The sequence below is a fragment of the Staurois parvus genome, unplaced genomic scaffold (genome assembly GCF_062004578.1).
Source record: "Staurois parvus isolate SC_StPar_1 unplaced genomic scaffold, SC_StPar_1.0 ptg000025l, whole genome shotgun sequence".
Taxonomy (NCBI): domain Eukaryota; kingdom Metazoa; phylum Chordata; class Amphibia; order Anura; family Ranidae; genus Staurois; species Staurois parvus.
This window is the reverse complement of record NW_028317821.1, coordinates 25267419-25289982: the sequence shown is the minus strand read 5'-3', so window position 1 is coordinate 25289982 and position 22564 is coordinate 25267419. Positions and strand designations below refer to the sequence as shown.

The window sequence follows — 22564 nt, the reverse complement described above, 5'->3', positions numbered from 1 at the left end:
GTCAGATATTGAACGTGGGAAGGCTGTCTGTCAGGAATGGAGTCAGTATCCAGTCTGGGCCTGGATTTAGCAGGGCTGCAGGTAGTAGGAGACAGGGGAGGAGAGGTCTCCTGGGTACAGTGGTGCCTTGAGCCTGGGGTCCAGATGCTGCCTAACAGCTTTTTTTCTAGCCTTTTCTTTTTCTACATGTACTGTAAAAAAATGCTACTAAAACACTACTAAAAAAAAAAAAAAAACACTATTTGCAGCATTTTTTGAGAAAAAAAACAAAATAAAAAAAAAACCAAAACGCTAGTGTGCATGGAGCCTCAAGAATGTTTTCTGCAGCAACTGGCCAGTATTTAGGAGCACAGAGTGCAGTAACAGAGCTCTGTAACTTATTCCAGAAACTTCCTCTTCACTTAAGGTATGAAGTAGGTTCAACTAATGCAAGCAAAAGCATGTCATACTGTATGCTACTCAACCAAGCCTACTTAACACTGATTTCCAAGCACTAAGTGGAAAAGTCTTTAATGTGTTTTAGGATTTCAGAGGTTGCTGAATATTTTATATTGCAGACACGTCTACAATGTATTCAATTACAGAAATATTTATAGGATTCAGGAAAGACAAGGCACATTCCCTCATCTAGATTCATCTGCATGCACTCCTACATTGAAGGACGTTTTAAACTTCCCTGGGAGCAGATTCAGAGGCCAAATGCTTAGACAGATTACGGTTTTAACCACTTGCCATCCTGAGGATTTATCCCCCTTAATGACAAGGCCTCTTTTTGCTATTCGGCGCTGCACTATTTCAACTGATAATTGCGCAGTCATGCAACGCTGTACCCAAATGAAATTTACATCTTTGTCACACAAATAGAGCTTTGTTTCGGTGGTATTTGATCACCTGTATGCTCTTTATTTTTCAAGCTATAAACAAAAAAAAAAAAACACAAAAATTTTTAAGAAAAACTATATTTTTTACTATCGGCTATAAAAAATATATTGTAAACTCAAAGTTAGTCATAAATTTAGGCCAAAATGTATTCTGCTACATGTTTTTGGTGAAAAAAATCCCAATAAGTGTATATTGATTGCTTTGTGTGAAAGTTATAACATCTACAAACTATGGTATAAATACTGAAATTTACGCCATTTTTTTTGCTATACAGCACTGCACTAGTTTAAGACAATTGCACGGTCATGCAATACGGTACATAAATTAAATTTACGTCCTTTTTTTTCACACAATAGAGCTTTTTTGGTGGTATTTGATCACATGTGCGCTTTTTATTTTTTGCGCTATAAAAAAAAAAAAAAAAAAAAAAAGACCGACAATTTTGAGAAAAAAAAACAACATTTTGGACTTTTTGCTATTAAACACGTCCAGTACAAAAATTTAAAAATCAAATTTCGTTATAAATTTACGCCAAAATGTATTCTGTATACGTGTAAATTGGTTTACATGAAAGTTACAGCGTTTACAATTGTGAGGTATAGATACTGGAAATTTTTTTTTTTTATATACTAATAATGATGATGATCAGCAACTTATAGCGGGACTGCAGCAGGCGTTCTGACACTGATGGGAACTGACTTGGTGTCACTGACATCCCCAGTGACACCAATACAGTGATCAGTGCTTAAAAAAAGCACTGACACTGTACTAATGGCACTGGGCAGGAATGGGTTAACATGAGGAGCAATCAAAGGATTAACTGTGTGATGGGAGTGTTTTACTAGGGGGCGAGGTGTGCTTCATTGTAAGCACACTGCTCTGGATGGCTCTGCTCAGCCATCCAGAGCAGTGTGCCAAAACTGACAGGGAGGAGGGCTGTTGGTAAACAATGCAGCCCTCCTCCCTGTCGGTGATCACCAGCCGTACCCGGTGATTGACACCAGGGGCTGCAATCAGCAGCGTGGGTGGGGCTCGCACGCACCCGTACCCAGAAATGCAGAATTATGTGTATATATACATGTCATCCTGCGCAGAGGAGCCACCCTGTAGCAGTAAATGTACTGTGGGCGGTCTTTAAGTGGTTAAAGGAGACCCTTTCTGGGATGCAGAGAAAGGCTGCCATTTAAGAGTTCTTTCTTTAACATTCTAGTTTTCTTGCTGTCTTGGTTTTTGCAACTTTGACATGTGTTACTGAAACTGTACATATGACCACAGCTACTTTGTCCTGAAAAAAAGAAGGTATAATCCACCTGGAAACAAATTTGGTGGTAATTGGTAATGGATATCTCCTTTTTATCAAAGGTAAACTGGCTAAAAATAGTAACACCCCCAGTAAAACCCAAAGTAAATTTTCCTGCTCTTGACAATCACAGCGATACTATATATATATATATATATATATATATATATATATATATATATATATATATATATATATATATATATATATATATATATATACACACATACACATATATACACACACACACACACACATATATATATACATATACACACACACACACACACACATACATATACACACACACATATATACATACACAAACATATATATGTGTGTTATTTGTATCCTTAGTAGGACTCCGAAACAATAGTGTACATTTTGGGTTTTTTTTTAATCCCATCTAAAATACACTGACACCGATCGCTTTAACCTCTTCCCACCTGGCCATAAACAGCCAGGTGGGAGCTTTGCCGTTCTGCGTAGACATTTAGAAATGTCCTTCACAGAATGCGCACAAGCATGGCCTCATGGCTGCACAGCTGCACCCTCTCGGTGTGCCTGTGTCCCTTGGTCACAGCGCAACACTGCTTGGCAGAAGGGTCCTCTGATTGGACCTTCTGATCACATGATTACCGTGTCCAATCACAGCCATCATGTGATATCAACAAAACTGCCATTCATTTGAACAGCTTTGCCTCTCCTCACACAGAGCCCGTGAGTGGGGAGAAGCAGAGCGATCAGCGAGTACACACAAGCACATCACCCACACATCACCCTGTCACTGTGCCCCTGATCCGCATTTGTCACATAGTATCAGTGATCCACATCCATCAAGGAGTACCAGTGGTCATTCACATCTGTCACAGAGTACCAGTGCTCATCCACTTCTGTACCAGTGATCAACATCTGTCACAGCCTACCAGGGTCAAATCTACATCTGTCACAGAGTACCAGTGTCAAATTAACATCTGTACCAGTGAACATCAAAATGTCTAAAAAATTATACACCAGCGATGAGGCTTTCCAGATACTAAGTATGACGGAAGTATGACGGAAACTCTTTGTCAGACTCTGAGTATGAGCTAATTGAAAGCAGTGTGTCAGCATCGGATTCGGAGCCTAAAAAAAGAGGTTTAGGAGATCTGAGAAGGAGTAGGCATCCACCAGTAGGGCAGTGGCGAGTACAAGCAGTACAGCACTCCCAGAAGATAGGCAGGCATCCAAGGGTAATTCCATTGTCCTGGTGCTCCAGGGCCTTCAAAATTGTGATAGGTAGTCAGGAATTGAGATGTGTAATTTATGCCTCCAGAATTCCTGTAGGTCCTACTTGGATGTTGGGCCTCTGTATGTGGCTAGACTGTGGTATACCACATGTGGTATCCCCACTCAGGAAAAGTAGAATAATGTATTTTTGGGTGTAATTTTTGGTAGGTACATGCTATGTGTTAGAAATATCTTCTAAATGGACAATTTTGTGTAAAAAAAAAAAATACATTTTCATTTTCTTTCCACATTTTCTGAAAATGTGTGGAAAAAAATGGCATGTTCAAAAGACTCATTATGCATTGTAGAATATACATTGGGGTGTTTTCTTTCCAAAATCGGGTCATTTTGTGGGTCAAAAAACTAAATTTCATTTACTTTCATTTTCCAAAGAATTGTGGGGGAAAAAAAAAATTACTGGTTCAAAAAACTCACCATGCATCTTACTAAATACCTTGGAACGTCTACTTTCCAAAAAGGGGTCATTTGGGGGGGTATTTGTACTGTCCTGGCTTGTTAGTGTCTCAAGAAATGAGATCAGTACATCAGGTTTGATCAGGTGTGTTCAATTTTCAATGATTGGTACCATAGCTTGTAGACTCTAACTTCCACACAGACCAAATAATACACACCGATTAAGATTATTTTTACCAAAGCAATGTAGCAGTATACAATTTGGCCCAAATTTATGAAGAAACATTACTTATTTGCTACATTTTATAACAGAAATGAAGAAAAATGCGTTTTTTACTTTTTAATTTTTGGTCTTTATTAATTTACAGCCTAAAAATAAAAAAAACAGTTCTAATTAAATACCACGAAAAGAAAGCTCTATTTGTGTGGAGAAAAAAAAAAAAAAAAAAAAGGACAAAAATCTCATTTGTGTACAGTTTTGCATTAGTAAGTAATTATCATTCAAAGTGTGAGAGCGCTGAAAGCTGGAAATTGGTCTGGGCAGGAAGGGGGTAAATGTGCCCAGTATTGAGGTGGTTAAGAATGCAGTTTTATTTTAAATCCTATTTAAAATCTGCTAATCTTTGACCTCAACCCTGACCCTAACAGTAACCCCGACATTGATCTAGATCAAACCGTGATCTAGTCATTATTTCTTATTTTAACTGTTAATTTTTTTTTTACACACTTTTGTTTGGTTACATCGTTCTCTCCTGCAAGGAAAGAAAGATACAATGCATCTTTATCTCTATTCAGAAGAGAAAGAAAACACATGGGTGGGCTGACTAATCACTGTGACAGCCAATCGGAGACAACCACAGCGATCAGGTGACCAGAAACTGGGAGTCCAGGGTTCCAATCGTTAGTGTGAGAGCCTGGTCACTCTGTTAGGAATGCATAGAACACATATATGCAGTGCCCATGTTTAAAGCCCACCTCCTGGACACTACATATATGTGGTACTGTGTCGTTATGGGGTAACAAATATTAACACCTGAGACAACTAGCTACTGAGAATTTCAATGTGTGGTCAGCAATGTCTGCCCACATATATTCCTCAGGATAGGTTGAAGCTCTAGCAAAGCTGGCCCTTCAAAGCAATCAGTGGATACAATTTAAAATATTTCTACAGGCAACAAATGACTACATAATATGTCAATATTAATGAGATCTAAAAGCAGCAAAAAGAAACAGTCTGCTGCTCTCTTCATTGGAGATCTACCCAGGACCCTGTAGTTACTGCAAAGTGGTTGTGTTACAAACCAGACAGAACCATTCTGGGCTCTATTCTGATATATCGTCAGCTGAAGTGACATTTTCTTTTACTGAAGAGAATGTAGAATCATTTCAAAAGGTTTTAAAACTATTTGTATATTTTAAAATGAGATATGTACTGCACAGTGGCAAAAATTATTATTTGATCCCCTGCAGATTTTGGAAGTTTATCCAGAAGTTAAGGGTCTAGAATTTTTATCATTGATGTATTTTAAATGATAGAGAAAGAATGTCAGACAAAAATCCAGAAAAAAAAAACAAAACAAAAAAAACACGATACAAAAGGTTATAAATGGAGTTGCAGTTCAAGGAGTAAAATAAGTATTTGATCCCCTACCAATCAACAACAATTCTGGCTCCCACAGAATGGCTATGTGCTCATGTGGTACACAGATTAGTCCTGACAATTTAAGAAGGTGCTCCTAATGACAACTCATTATGTGTATAATAGACACCTGTCCCCAGAATCTCTTTCTTCCATTCAAACCTCACCACCATGGGCAGGACCAAAAAGCTGTCAAAGGACATCAGGGACACGTTTGTAGACCTACACAAAGCTGGAATGAAAACACAATACGCTGCAATGGATTGAAATCCTGTAGCACCAGCAAGGTCCCCATCCTCAAGAAGGCATGTACAGGCCCATCAGAAGTTTGCCAATGAACATCTAAATGATTCAGTGAAGGATTGGGAGAAAGTGCTGTGGTCAGATGAGACCAAAATTGAGCTCTTTGGCATTACTTCGACTTGCTGCGTTTGGAGGAAAATCATTGCTGACTATGACCCCAAGAACTCCTACAGTCAAGGATGGAGGTGGAAACATTATGCATGGGGGCTGTTTCTCTGCTAAAGGTACAGACTAACTTTGCCGCATTGAGGAGCCAATGGATGGGGCCATGTATTGTAAACTCTTGAATGAAAACCTTCTTCCCTCCGCCAGAACACTGAAGATGGGTTGTGGATGGGTCTTCCACAGCATGACAAGGACTCAAAACATACCATCAAAGCATCAAAGGAGTGGCTCAAGAAGAAGCACATTAAAGGTCATGGAGTGGCCTAGCCAGTCTCCAGACCTTAATCCTATAGCAAATTTATGGAGGAAGCAAAAACTTCCGAGTTGCATAGCGATAGCCAAGAAACCTTAAGGATTTAGAGAAGATCTGTAAAGAAGAGTGGACCAAAATCCCTCCTGAGATGTGTGCAAACCTGGTAACCAACAAGAAATGTCTTCCCTATGTGCTTGCTAACAAGGGTATCTCCACCAAGTACTAAATCATGTTCTGCTTGGGGATTAAATACTTATTTTACTCACTGAACTGCAACTCAATTTATAACATTTGTATTGTATTTTTTTTTTTTGGATCATTTAAAATACACCTATGAAAATTTATAGAACCTTCATTTCTTTGTAAGTGGGCAAATCTACAAAATCTGCAAGGACAAATTATTTTTTTCCTCACTGTATATGGGATAGCCATATTTGCTCATTAACACTGTCAAGATCTGCTATTCGGCTTCAAAACTTGTGCGTGTATTACTGCATAATATGTGGGCAATTTGTTTGTATTAACATATAGGTGCAGCTCAATTTCTGCACAAGCACAAGTTAAACAAGTATACATAATTCATTCAAACACACATAATTTAGATCTGTAAAGAATTTATGGCTACAGCTAATAGGATTAAATGAAATACACATTAAAATGTACTGTAACTTTTCTAAACAGTTGCAGTTCGTTCAGAGTTCTGTCTTTAAAATGATAAATCAGAAGCAAAGCACAAACCCCTGCCAAGGACAACAATGTAAATCTATTAATTAGATTATGGGGCTAAATGTATAGAAGACTATTTTTCAGTGCATTGCTTAAAGAACAAGATTGTTGAAACTGTATTCTATTTAACATGTCAGCATATTTTTAACTTTAGTTTATCTATCATTTGGGGTCTTCAGTTCACAGGCAACCTCAGGATTTGAAATAAACCACAGGCTTGGACATGGCATTAGTTAAGAGTCTGTTTGTTTTGGGTGCTACAAATTGAAAGGCATTCAAATATTTTATTTATAGGTCAAGAGTTGAGTAGCAGAATTTAAATAAGGCTGATAAGACATGACATCAAACGTCTTCATATTTCATGTTCCAATAAGATTAAAACTGCTAATTTACAGGTCTAGTTTAATTTCTGCTACTACATCCTCAGAAATACTGAATTTGTATGCTTCAATATCATACCAGCTAGCAGATTCAAGAATATCCTTATTGTAAGCAGTTAAAGAAAATATATGATAAACATTCTATACATCTTAAAGTGACTATAGCTTGAAAAGAAATTTTGACATACTTGTAAATCCCATATCTTGGAGTACAGTACACAGTTGATTCTTAGACTAGCAGTTAAATGCTGCTACCATAAGGACACTGGAAAAAAACTTTGCTGAGAACCAAACCCCAATGTACCCATATAACCTGGCCCACTTTGTGATTCTCCAGTTTCTTAGCAAGCAAAAGGGAGATAACAAGGGAAGCGAGAAGAGACATGTATCCTATATTGTACTCCAAGATGTGGAATTTAGAGGCAAGTCAAAAATCCTCTTTTATGACAGTTCGCTATTTGGACAGTAAACCAAAGAATGGAAGAGAAGGTGGCCTGTGTCCTGTACTGTGTACTCCAAGATATGAAATACAGGCAAATCAAAGTTCCTCTCATCTTAGTCATACAGTACAAAACACAGGCAGAATATTGATACAGAAACAGAAGAGTGGGCAACCATAGGGAAAACATAACTGTGCCAACAGGTTCATTAACAAGGGTCAAAAGACCAAACCACTGTGAGAAACTTGTCCCCAAAAGCTGCATCATCAGAAGATTGAATGTCCACCTAGGAAAAACTTTGAAACCGTATGAACAGAAAACAACTGGGCTAACACTGAGATTTGGTGTCAAAATGCCCATGAAACACCCACTGATCTGGTGGAATGGGCGCAAAAAAGAGCAAGAGGAGATTTCTTTTAGAATACAAGCTCTTGCAATCAGATTTTGTAATCATGCAACAGTAGACTTTAAAGCAGGGTGTCCCTTGCAAAGTCTAAAAAACAGGACAAAGAAAGAATCTGTGTGCCTGATGGGAGCAGCAACCTTGACGTTTACTCTAATGGGTCTAACTATGTTCAGGAAACAAAAAAAAAAAAAGATTTTCTTTGCATAGAAATATGGCATAAGGACGGGAGGACAATGCCCTCATTGATGTGGAATGCCGAAACCAGAACAAAAAGGATGGCCTTGAGCTGAAGACAACTTTGTCATTGTGAAGAACGATGAAAGGCTACTTACAGGAGACATGATAGCCACCAAAAAGTATACTTTGCATGAGAGATCCTTGAGGGAAATATACCTAATAGCTTCCAAATGTCTTTTCTGTAGAGCAGAGATCACCAAGTAGAGATCCCAAGGAAGCACAGGGTGCTGCGAAGTGGGCCTAATATGAGATACACCTTGAAGAAATGCTTTTTAAAAAAGGAGAGTCGAAACCTTACCTTTAAGAGTACTTAAGACTTAGGTTCTGATCAAGACCTGATTGTAAGAAGGCCAGAATGCGAACTACAGAGTAATCTCTGGGATTGAAGTGCCTATGTTCACACCAGACAAAAAAGTTCCGGGTGTGATAACATATCTTCCTGGAAGAGGCTTTTCTTGCTTTTAGTAAGGTAGAGATCACACACTCAGAAACCCCTTTATCCTTTAATACCTGGGTTTAAACAGAAATGTTGTTAAAGCCAGAGACAGAGAAGCAGGATGGAATAAAGGGTCTTGAGATAGCATTTCTGGTCTGTTGAAATAAGGCCAGGAGTTGTTTACTGGAAGTCTGAGTATGTCTGTGTATCAGGTTCTTCTTCTCACTTGCTAGGTTTTCCTGAGTAGACAAGATAGGATTTGCACTGGAGGAAAGGCATAAAATTGGTCTGAACTGAGACCAGGGGATTATCAAGGCATCCAAGACTAGAATTAAGAGAATCCCTGCTTCTGGAATTTTTATTTATTTTTTTTACACAGGGGACCCTGTCTTACTTGTCCACAAAGCAAGACTGTAAGCAAAGTTCAGGCTACGCCCTTCACAAGCTGCATAACCCCAATAGTGATGGCCCTGCATAGCACTTTGCGGCTAACTCAAAGCATTGCACCAAGTGTCAAGGTGAGCGCTCACACAGGATTCAGTGCCCTAAGCAACATTACAGGTTATCCCCACAGCGTGGGGTCCATGTGCAGCTCTCAAGGTTTTACAGAGGTTTTTGCCAATCCGATTTTATGCTGGCACAGGAAGACAGTGAAGGTTTTACTGTCTGAAGAAAAAATAATAATGAAAAAAAAATAAACTAGGTAAGACAAGGGCAAGTTTCTCCATGAAAAAGAAAAGGTCAATTACCTTTAGACACTAGCATAAAATTGCAGATATGTGAATATATAGGGCACTCTGGTGAAAAGGCCATCTAATGGTCAAAATCAGATAAATCAAAGTGGTCAGTTTGCATGTGAACAAGGGACCAGTTAGGCAATAGTCTATAACGCACTTCAGGAGCACTCAATGTAGAGAGAAGCAAACTGACAGGATATAAAAAACAAAGATGGCGCTTCTAAGTATTAAAACAGTTTAATGTAAGAAATAGTTAAAATCACTTACACAAAGTGTGTTGTAAACAAGCTGATCAATACCAAAAGGCAAAATCCAGCAGGTCTCCTGTCACAGTTCTTTGCAATATCTCACAGCCGACCAGCGGTGTGGAGCAGTGGATACAGCAGGGAAGTGGACAATCGAGCTTCTGCAACCAGCGTGGACTGCAGGCAACCAGAAATGATGTCCAAGGGGTGGTGAAGCATCGTAAGGTAAGGTTAAAAGGAGAGGCGGCCAGAGGTGTTTAGTCTAAAGCTTTGCCAGTGTTAAAATGAAGGTACACATCTATACCCTATAACCCATGGTGTATGAATATTCTGTCTGTGTCCTATGCTGTATGATTATGATATGGATTTAATTGTGGGAACAAAAATCTTTTTTTTTTTTCCCAAGGATTTCGTGGAGGGCACAGAAAAATGAGGAATGGCAAAGAGAACGAAAAAAAGGAGCAAACCTAAAAGAAGTGCGACTTTATCACACTTCTGCCTGCAGAACCTTATATTCAAATTTAGCATCTGTCGACACAGCCACATCCATGAAAGAGAAATTGGTAAGGTGTGATAAGTGTGGGGATTGAGGACCAAGTCTTATTTCAGCATGGCTGGAGGGAGACATTCTGCCTCTGGGAGACACTAATCTAAACTGAGCTTATGTGCACATGCGGGGGGTATAGTTACTAGATGGGGTTGTGCTCTTTTTAATTTGCAGTGTCCAACCTTACCAAATATAGCAGTAACATCCACCAGGTGACACTAAAGTGAAAAAGTGCTGCAATAGCAACTGCAAACATCCACAATGCAAAATGCAACAAGCAGAAGGAAAAAGAACATGCTCTGTGCCTGTACAGGGGCTGTTCACATGTAGCAATATGAGATACCACACATCTATGACATAGAATGACATTTTTATGTTAAATTATATATGGGGGCTGATTTACTAAACCTGGAAAGTTCAGCTCTGCATAGAAACCAATCATCTTCCATTTTTTTTTTTGGTCAAAGCTCAATTGAAAAAGCTGACGTTAAAAGCTGATTGACTACCATGCACAGTACTCAATTTTACACTATCCAGTTTTAATAAATCAAACCCATGGTCTGTTAAAAGCACAGGTCTAATATGCTGTGTGTGTAAAGACAGACTGAAGTGCATTTTTATTCCACATTCCCTACCTGGTTGTACATGTGTGGCTTGCTTAAAGAACTTGAGCGCTTTTACATAATTCTTCTCATTTTCCAGTGCATGGCCAACATTATTCCAAAGCTTTGCATTATTTTTATTTACCTATATATAGAAAACCAATATAAAAAAAAAAACTGAATAAACAGAAATGCTTTAATAAAAAGATAAAAAGCACAAAAAAGGTTGCCAAGACCTTATCAGGCAAAGATAAACATGTTACTTAAGTTAAACATTTAAATGCAAATAGTGAACCTCAATCACAACAGAGAAACACTGCAGTGGTGCTCCTTAATATCTGCCCATTTTTAAAACTACACTAATAAAAACAAAACAAAACAACAAACAAACTGCAGAACCCTGATAAGCTGCTGCTGGCAACACCTCAATTTTCTTTTTGCTTTACATTTTATAAAAACATATGTAAGGCTCCATGCACACTAGTGTTTTTCTTAAGCTCAAAGTAGTGTGCATGGACACATAGGATAACACTAGCTAGCTGCTAGGAGCAGAAAGAAAAATGCTAACAACAGCTTCTAGGAGCTTGACTAACAAAAAAAAAACGCTAGTATGCATGGAGCCTAAAAATAAAGCTGAACTCTAGGCAGACAGGTAAATATACAGATAAATTACATATATGAGATCAGCTTTATCTGCCAAGGAATTTGTATTTCGATCCACACAGTCCTGAGATTTACACAGCTTTGCCCCTCAAACAATCCTGTCAAGCATGGGAACCTTTCTCTGCTGGATTTTCCTTTAAAGCGGTAGTAAACCGAATATATATATAAAAAAAAAAAAAACCTCCTGCAAGGTAAAGGCATAATGTGCTAGTATGCATTGCATACTAGCACGTTGTGAAGAACTTACCTTGAAATGCAGCCCTCCGCAAGGCCTCCATCTTCACCCAGTCTTCCTTCCAGGTTCGCAAGCTCGGGGCGGCTGACTGGCTGAGCCACGATGACATCAATCCCGTGCATGTGTCGGGAGTCCCGAGCCATGGCACAGTGCTTTGAAGGTTTGGCATGGGTATGCCTTTCCTTCAGAGCACATGTGGCGGCTATCAGAGGGGGGTAATATCTCCTAAATGGTTCATGTTTAGGAGATATAATGTTACCTACAAGTAAGCATTATTATAAGCTTACCTGTAGGTAAAATTATTAAATAAGAATTTACTACCACTTTAAAGATTTATGAATGTACCATCAAATATTTTTCTTAACGTCCATTAAAAGGACACAGGAATTCAGGAACCTTTGGATTATACTTCTGTACCTACCGGATATTGGGACATAAGCAAATAGAAAAAAACGTAAGCCAGTCAGCATGTAACCACTCCTCTACTTAGTACGTCTCAGTTATGTAAGCAAGCAATACATGGGGTCATTAAACAGAGGGGTAAAACCTGTGTCCCTGAATTAACTTTTACAGCAAGCACTAAAATTTTATTTTTTGTATCATCCATAGAGGGACACAAGAGATTCAGGAATTCTGAAACGTCTGCTCAGAGGTCCAAAAGATGTAGGCACCATTCCATAACATAATATCTACAGGAAACAAAGCTGCATCAAGGCTAGATGAAGAAAGGGCCATGCAAAAACAGCAAAGGAACCGAGAATCAACTCTGATGCTCCAGACCAGGCCAGAGAATCAACACTAAGGGAAAACTGGAACCTGAAAAATCATTTGGCCAGCTAAACCACAAAATTGGTAGAAACCAAAGGGTACTAACCCTGAATCTTCCTAAAGAAAAGGATATGGAGATAAAGGACACTTGCAAAAAGAGTAGGCAGGGACTGGGGTATGCAGTAGTAACCCAGATTGATGTAGAAGAACACCAGGTTTAAAAGTAGGAGAAGGGGTTATTCTGACCAACCGCCTGGGATGCAATAGATCACACTGAAAACCTGCCTAACCAGTTCCAACTCTACGATTCTAAAAATGATTTTATCTACCCATGAAGGGAGTACCATCTCACGTCAAGGAGCAAGGGGCAAGAATCCTAGTGCTGCTACTAGGAACATTTGACTGATTCAGGATAATAGAGAAGAAAGAATCTAAGGGGATTCTAGAAGACCGCAGCTCAACTGCAGACGGGGACCCAGTGAAAAGGTCCCATAAAGACATCTGTACTAAAGCTGGCCATCAATGGGTCAGTTTTTTTTTCCATTCAACCAGCAGGTTGAATGGGTGGAATCCTCCTGCTGTGTCATTGTATCCTGACAGGAGGGAGACTTACTCACCATCAGAATGCACAGATCAGTGCTGCAGTCTATAGCCTAAAGCGTTGACTGAGAGAATTTTCCAGTACGGTGGATGAACCACCATATGTACAACAATAGTGCCCATACACTGATTGAAATTTGGCCAGTCTCTGCTGAACTGGCCAAATGCAAGCATAAAAATGAGGGGCACTCTGTTCTTGACCACACTGCTTTTGCTAAAGCCAAGAGTGTGGGTTCAGCACTAGAGTGCCCACAGCAGCAATGGGGAGCAGGTCACCTGACCTGTCCAAGGACAGATTCCCAAACCTACCTGGTGGTGAAGGCTCTGCAGCACTAAGGTGATGTCCAGCAAAGGTCAGGTAAAAAAAAAAAAAAAAAAAAAAAAAAGACCCACAACAACTTAACAGTCAATTCCAAAGAACCAGACTCAAGAGTCAAATAAAAGAGGTTAAGATCCTCAAAGGGGTCCTTCCAGGCGAGGAGACGGAACCATTCCATCCCCCACCTGAGACCAGCAAATAGTGTTTGGGACACCTTGGTCCAAAGAGACCAGGCTTGAGGGATAGGACTGAGGAGTATCAAGAACCACAAGGGGTGAAACCACATCTTCTTTTGTAGAAGATACAAGTGGGAAACCATTCCCAGGTTTTTACCTGGTAGGAATTAGAGGTCTCTGGATTATGGGAGCATAGACAAACATGGGAAGATGAACAATGGGGTGCAGTAAAACAAGAAAGGTGAAATGACGCAGCTGAAGGAGATTGATGTTCTAAGATTTATGCGATGACGTAATTACCCAAATGTCAGGGAGGCGAAATACCCTGGGAACCAGCAGGATGAACAAGCAGCCACCCCCTCATAGAAGTAGAGGTGCATCTTCATGCAGAAGGCTTAACAACAGGAGGTAGAGGACCTATAATTAGCAGGAAGAAGGCTCTCACTTGCTAGTTCTTCTACAGCAGTAGTAGATGCATGCACCTGTTCTGAGGACAATTTAAGGGGGGGAATTCTCCTCATAAAAATGTTTTGGTTAAACATACTCTTTAATGGTTTCCTTACCACCCTGTAACTGAACAGTAAATAAAATAAATAAATAGCAGCGTGCAGGAGGTCGATACCACCCAAATTTCGGCACTTACGGCTGCTTACATTTAAAAATACCTAAAAAATTATGTAATAATAATAATATTAATAATAATACAGAATTGCATCAATTTGTGCTTTATTTTTTTTTTTTACCTGTAATGAAAGCGTCTAGGTAAAAAAAAAAAAATCAATCAAACCTGAAGGGTTACCAACAGCAACCTTATTCCCTCCATAATTTGCAACGCACCCCCTAACTGGTTGCTATGAGTAATTTCTGCATTTTGCTTCAGTTTATGTAAATCACAGACTCCTTACACAACAATCTGATAAAGTGATCAGCTTCTATACTTTTATAATGTGACACGGTAAATTTCCAGACACACATTTATTGACTATAGTTTGCCAATATAGATCTTGGAATTCCCTTGCTCTTTTTTTGTTAACAGGTTTCAAATAGGAAATGTTGCCCACAACCACTCATCAGATCCATGCTAACAAACAAAGTTTAGCAGCCATAACAGATTAAAAACACATTTGGCTAGATAAGGTGACCATCTTGTGTCTATAGTAACATCAGACAGGCCTGGCTAACCTATCTGAAGGGAGAAAGGTCAACTTGACAGGTATAAAAACATTTTCTGATAGCTTTTATTCCTCCTGAGATCAATGGTGTCTGTGCATCTACAGTATCTGCACTTCTTTTCTTCCCTCTCAAGAGGAATAAAAGTGTAAACTATGCATTATAGGGTCGATTTGCTACACCTATGTTTTGACCAGACAGCAAAATAGACAATGAAAGATACACATTCTGTATTTTGTTCGTGTTAAGATATAACAAAACTTTGAAAAAAAAAATAAAATAAATATATATATATATATATATATATATATATATATATATATATATATATATATATATATATATACACACACACACATACACACACATACATATACACGCACACGTATATACTGTAAACACACACACTATATTGCCAAAAGTATTGGGGCAGTACAGGTATTCCAATCCCCTCCATGGCCACAGGTGTATAAAATCAAGCACCTAGGCATGCAGACTGCTTCTACAAACATTTGTAAAAAAATGGGCACCTCTCAGGAGCTCAGTGAATTCTCGCGGGGTATGACTGCATGCCAGTGTACAAAGCAAGGTCCATGGATGAGCAAGTTTGGGATGGAGGAACTTGACTGGCCTGCACAGAGTTCTGATCTCAACCTGATAGAACACCTTTGGGACGAATTAAAGAGGAGACTGCAAGTCAGGCCTTCTCATCCGATATCAGAGCCTGACCTCACAATTTAGTCATAACATGCAGCAACACAATATAAAAATACACATTGCATAAATAACTGACCTTTTTACTTAAGCCAGTTACAACTGTCATGACTTTACATGTAATAAGTATTACTGAGAACAATGAACTTTGCTATCAAGTTCTACAAGGAAAAATGCAATGGGACAGTTGTAAGTGCTACCAAAATTGCAAGGAGATAAGCTATTTAAATCTTGCATGCTTCAAAAGAAATACTTTACCTTCAAAGCGGACATAAACAAAGTATATTCTGATTCCCAGTCCCAGTTCCTGTTGAATGTTTTCATAGCATGAGTGAGGAGCACCAGAGCTAAAAATATCCAGGACATCTTTCTCAATCCACTGTTAAGAACAAGGGAATATACAAATAAAAGAAGGCACAAAATATGGCACAAAGTTTCTTAATACCACACACGCAGATAAATATGTGTTTTTGTGAATGAACACTATGCCAAGTAGTAATGCTCTGATCCGTAGGGCAATGTTATTACAAACTGATATTGTGAAAGTGATTACACAATGCACGCCAGTTACCGGTAATTAACAGATATTTCTATATTATTATGATGGGAAACAGACAAACCTATAGGGAATTGTGTAATCAGAATCACAATAATGGCCCTGATCTTCTGTTCTGAGTGTGCTATGAGAAGTAGATCTAGTTTTTAAGGGTACAATCCAAAGTGTCTGTAAGTTGCTGTCTGTTTAGAGATACAATGTTGACAGAAAAGTCAAAAGAAGAGATTCACATACAAATAACTATTATCAACTTATCAACCATGCTGGTTAAAAAGGCATGCATAGTGCATTCCTTCACCACCACAGAATGACCAAAGGACCAACAACAATAACATCATACCGCAAAACCTATGGCCCATCTCTTGTGTATGCCAAGCTTTGGTTTTCTTATTATAAATTCATCCAAAAGATATGATATGTTGATATTGATGAATATGATCCATTTACCACAACATCTAGAAGGATTACTTCACAGCAAACTCATGCACATAGCAACCATGTTCCATTGCTTTGTTTGCTTTTAAGCAAATCACAGGCACGAGGTCAATGAGGCTTGATCAGTCTGTTTTTATAGATCTTATGTCCATGTTGGCAGAATGACAGCTGCATGGATATTACCCTACTTTATTTCTCCCTCCTTCCTTGTGTAGAAAACAGATGCCTGCATCCTGAACTCTGCAATTAGACCTGTTCAGAAAACACTCCTCGGGGGTCATAGCCACCAGCCATGTGCCCCCTTTTGGCAGCAGTGTGAAAAAGTCCTAAGGGTCATTCCACCCACCAGCTTCTTCGATATCTTTGGAATCTCAAGGGTAAGATCTCTGTGCCAGTTTTCAACATCATCAACCTGCCATGCCCAGCTCACTTGGGATTTCAAGGTTTTTTTTTTTTTTTTTTTTTTTATTCGTTAAATGAAATTCAGCCTGAACAGTGAGACTCTCTGAGGTAGTTAGGAGAGGTAGAAAGATCACAGTCCACAAGACATTTAAAGGGAAACTTTACACTAACTTAACGTGATACTAAACATAATCCTTATTTTCTAAAATGATCCATACACATTTTTTATTGAGTTTTTCTGCCTCCTAACATCCTCCATGAACTCCTGAATGTTCTCCTTTTTCCCCTCACTTCTGTTTGTTTGGAAAATGCAGTGCTTGTTAATTGCAGTCATAGGCACTACTCTATGCACACTACATGTCCCATAGTTCCCCATAGGGGTGGCTATGTTCCTACACACATTGTGAACATGGAGAAAGAATGTATCCATTCAATAAGAGGAAGTCGAATCACAGAAAAAAAAAAATAATAATAATAATTTGGAGATTTGAATGCAGCTGAAAGCAATGGAAGGAACTTTTTAAAACCATAGTTTGGTGTCACTTTAACTATATAAAATTGATATAAAGTATGTATTTGCTACACAGGAAAATGTGCAACAAATTTTTTTTTTTTTTTTTTTTTTAAATTCACTTAAATTTTCAACAGCTGAAATGTTCCAAAACTGCTTAAAAAAGCAAAATGTTGCTCTTTTGCAACTATGGCATCCTGGGGTGTACTCTGCACCATTCAGGCATTTGTTGCACTTTGAGTTTCCCTTCTAAGATTATAGGCATCCCAAGGCTATCAAATAAATTACAAAAGCAGATTATGCAGGTGCTGGTAATAGAGGAATATCCTCTGACTCAAACTTAAAAGATAAGTTCACCTTTGGAACATGTAACATGTTTCCCCCTTTTTTTTAGGGTGGAACATGTAACATGTTCCCATTGCCACAGCCGCTGTCCCCCCTCCCTCAGAGATCGTACGGGGAAACTTCTCCCTGTAGTATCTGTCAGATTTGAAAACAGCATGGTCGCACGGGGCTCCGCCCACACGGCTATGCCACTCATTGTCACTTGAGTGCCTACAAGTCCCGGCAGCCTTAGCAGCTGTTGGCTTGTTGTTTCCAATGAACTACCACGGCACTGTGGAGAACCGTGGTAGTTCATGGAAGCTTCCGGTCAGAATATCTGCTTGACCGTACATCCCGAACAACTAGCAACTAATATTCTGACAGGTCGGCAGGAGACCTGCATGGCATCAGTGATCTACTAATAGTTGGTGCAATGCTTTACAGGCTCCTTTGGACAAAAATAATAAATGCTAATTTTTTTACCTGCAAAAAAAAATGTGCATTAATTATTTTTGTCCGAAAAGGTGAATTTATCCTTTAAAAACGGCACAGTCAGTTGCAATTCTTTTTGAACAGCTGATGAGAAATGTCATTCTGAACAGACACCAGATTTGTTACTTGCACAGAAATAAATGGAACAGTAATCTGGTGAACTTTTATACATAATCCAAAGCCTTTGTATTTAAAACAAACCCAGATGCCCCACCAATACAAATACAAACGTAGAAACCATGGTTCTATACCATCAACTACCACTGAAAGCTAAACCATCAACACCAAATGATAGAACCAAAGTATACATTATGAAAAGTAATGCAGAAAAAAAGCCTACTTTAAAATATATTTTATAAAGAAATCATGGGCATGGTAATGTTTAGCAGAGGTAATGTAACATAGTGCTTTGTAGGACACAGATATCTCTGGCCTTTGTGGCTAACTGCACTGCTACATTCAGTATTCTTTCAGGGTTATTAATTTTTAATCTAAAAAGGAAATTAGTTTATACTATCTATATCATTATGATACAAAACAGGCAGGATGCATTATTGCTCTTCAGACCAAATTACAAAGAGATAACGAATTTATATTAATTAGAAGTAGTGAGTTCTATACACACAACTGTACAGATTTAATTTGTTGCTCTATATAATACAGCTGGCCTGGAGGAAACAGAGTTTGTCTGCTGAAGACTTTTAGCCTTTTCAGCCAATGACCGGTAATCTATCCACATATAATTCTGTGGTCATTTATTATACTGAAAAAGCTAAAGGGTCACCATGGTTAAGTTCTTATGTGCTGTGGCTGCTAAGATGCCCACTACTAAAAGTCAAGAGGAATATGTTAAACATAAGCTAAAACGTGTGCTCCATTTAGTAATTAAAATGGTGAACTTACTCTAAGAGCAGACAATCATGTGGCTAGACAGAATGCTATAGAGCAGGGGAAGGCAACCTTAAAGAGGTCGAGATCTACCTGAACAACATGGAAGTTGTCAAAGATTACCAGGCAGTGTCAACTCCTCACACTGGTTTTAAACCTCTATTTGCTGTACTACTGTGCTGCAATCACATGTTTAAATCAGGTGGTGAGGAGGCAATGTATTGCCTCCTCACCACCTGTCAAACACACAGATCGATTTTTAGAGAAGCAGCAGTGCACTTGTGAATGAGCCCTTAATTGCATTTGGCAGCAGCACCCTTACGGCACATTCACAAGTACAGTTGGGGGGGGGGGTATCAAACAGTCACAAATTTACCCCGCCAATCCTTACCCCCTTTAGCTGAGGCAGCAGCAAAAGGTACGCACGCACACACGCACACACACACACACACACACACACACACACACACACACACACACACACACACACACACACACACACACACACACACACACACACACACACACACACACACACACACACACACACACACACACACACACACACACACACACACACACACACACACACACACCAGCAGGAATTTAACCTCCTGTTGCTTTTGGTGGGTGCTACCTCCTGCCAATTAATTCAAGTAAATGGGGCCACTCTGCAAGTGCCCCGCAAATGCATGCTTCTATGGGGTTTTACCAATCCCAAACTGCAGATGTAAAAATGAACCCTTACTGTCCTGAGCCCCCTATTACAGTTGCTTTCACACTGATGTGCTGCGGTTTTAGATGCACAGTGTGTGCAGTGCAGAGCATCTGCAACTTTGCTATGTTAGCTGTGCTTTGCAATACACTTCTATTATATCCTGCAAGTGTGGTGCACTTTCTGAAACCGCACCAAACCCCCAGGATATAATAGAAGTCTATGCCTAAGCGCAGCAAATGCACAGGAAAACTGCAGGTACACTGACTGCAGCTGTGTGGGTAAACTGCAGCATATCAGTGTGAAAGCAGCCCTATTCTATTAAGCCCAGTGTATCGCTTCATTCTGACCTGAAGATTTCTTCTTTAATGCTGCTGGCACTACTCTGGAGACCGCTAGCTGGGATAAGAGGTGAAGTGCAGTTGGTATCACTCCACATGGATCAGGAGCCAGCACTATAGAAGAGGCCTCCGTTTATGCAGCCCTTACACCCTACTTCAACTACAACTTAACAAGTAGTCCCTCTGCAATGAACTCTGTTTGATGCTCTGGGATGGCAGGTCAGCAAGCCCAGACTGAGATCTACCAGTCGCCTGGCCACAATCTACTGGTAGATTGCGATCTACAGCTTACTGTCCCCCACTATAGGGTGGCATGGGCTCGCCTACAGGCAGTATTAAACAGCAGTCTTCAAACACCCATATCCACAAGAGGACACACATTCAACAAAGCTCTGACCCAGGCCTACCCGGAGACCCACTCAGGAGGCAAGCTCTGCACTAGGCTACATCTATTCAGCAGATAAACTCTGTCTCAGGATAGATCCATTCAGCAGATGGGCTCTGTTCCAGGCCAAATGTGATCAGCAGGTAAGTGCTTTTGGGAGCTAGATTTATTCAGCAGGAATGTTCTCCTCCAAGCTAGATTATTGGAAAGCCCAGACTCAGGCTAGATTTATTCATGAAGAGGGCTCTGTCCCAAAACAGACAGATTCAGCAGGTAGGCTCTGTCCCAGGCTAGATTCATTTAGCAGGTAATCTCTGCCAAGCACAAATCCACTCAGCAGTTGGGCTCTTCTCCACGCTAGATCTTTTCAATAGGAAACTTCTTCTCCAAGCTAGAATTAGTCAGCAGGGTGGTTTGGATGTGCCCCAGCCTAGATCACTAAGCAAATAAACTCCAATGCAGGCTACATCTATTCAGCAAGTAGTGGGTTCTGCCCTAGGCTAGATCTACTCAGCAGAAAGGTTTTACCCCTGGCTAGATCCAATTAGACTATGACCTAGGCTAGGTCCAATCAGCAGGTGGGTTCTGTCTATGTACCAGTTTATAAACAATTTTTTTTACTGTGGTAAACATTTAATATATGACCAAATTATTTAGGTAACATGTACATTTACCTTTTGTATAGTCTTTAAATACTCAACCAGTCATGCACACTGTATAGTATGTATTATAAGTATTACTGTTTAGCAACAAAATGTATAACCATTTGAGTGACTAAGAAACCGAGCTGAGTGAATTTTTGCTGAGCAAAACATGTTATTTTCAATTCACACATCTATAAAAGGGTACTTATATAAGAAAAGCTGTGTCAGTTACAAGCCATGCAGGAACAATTGAAAATACAGGTGCTGTAAATCTGTAAAAACACTATAGCAGGAAATATAAGAACTAGAAGAGTTGTGACATGGAAAGTAAATTTAAGAAGCATTCAAGACTGATATTTTATATTGAGCTTTTCTCATGATAGTAACCAAATCTACTAATCCTTTCTTAAGAAAGTGTGTTTAGAAGAGATTTATAGCACATTGGTTTAGCTATTAGAATGGAGCGCATTTTGCACACCTTTTGCTTGCTAATTTCTTCCAGCCATGTGCAACAAGCATGCAGAATCCCATACTAGGAACATATAATACTCTCTCTGCGACCACAAAACCAACAGGGAAGAAGAGGTTGGAGGCAGGTATGAAAGGCAATACCAGCAGGCACAATCCCTGAGAGAAAAAAAAAAAAAAAGGGAAATAAACTGTAAAATTTGTTAGTAAAAAACAAAAAAACAGACCTATCATATATCACGTCAGACTTGCAAAAAACAGCTATGTTCCAAGGACATAAATGGAAGCAATATAATTGGTTTCCCACACTTGAAGTAAATTGCCCAAACTGACTTGAAGATGGAAAGCAGAAAACTCACATTTCCATGCCTTGCTATATATAAACATGAAGGGCATACTCTATATACAATAGTAAGATTTGGAAAGTGGGAGAGGGAGGGCCAGTCCTTGACTTTATTCAGCCATAACCATGCAGAATGTAAACAAATAACTCCCCAAAATGAGGACAGACAGAAATAAAACAAAAAACAAACAAAAAAAAAACAAAAACACCACGACATGTTCCAAACAGTTCTGTATCTTTGGCATATAATCACCTTCCCTTTTCTGTATCCCAATAGGACATTTTTGTGGGTGCAGGACCACAAACTATGTCTGTGTAGATGGAACAGCACTGCATGGATGTCATATTAAGACACAGTGGTTCTGTCCATGCAGCCACTGTGTCCCAATAGACATCCATGGGCCTGCTTGTTTGGTGTTCTGTACATCCCCTTG

At 39.3% G+C, this 22564-nt stretch overlaps 1 protein-coding gene across 1 annotated transcript in view; it reads right to left on the bottom strand.

Moving 5' to 3' along the window:
* The window catches only part of TMTC3 (transmembrane O-mannosyltransferase targeting cadherins 3), a 119393-nt gene that overhangs the window by 48569 nt on the left and 48260 nt on the right, over nt 1–22564 (bottom strand). The window contains exons 9-11 of the mRNA XM_089652422.1: nt 21798–21946; nt 15885–16005; nt 11015–11126 (exon numbers count right to left, since the gene is read on the bottom strand). Of these exons, the coding sequence (XP_089508548.1) occupies nt 11015–11126; nt 15885–16005; nt 21798–21946 (382 nt within the window). The remainder of the gene's footprint in view (nt 1–11014; nt 11127–15884; nt 16006–21797; nt 21947–22564) is intronic.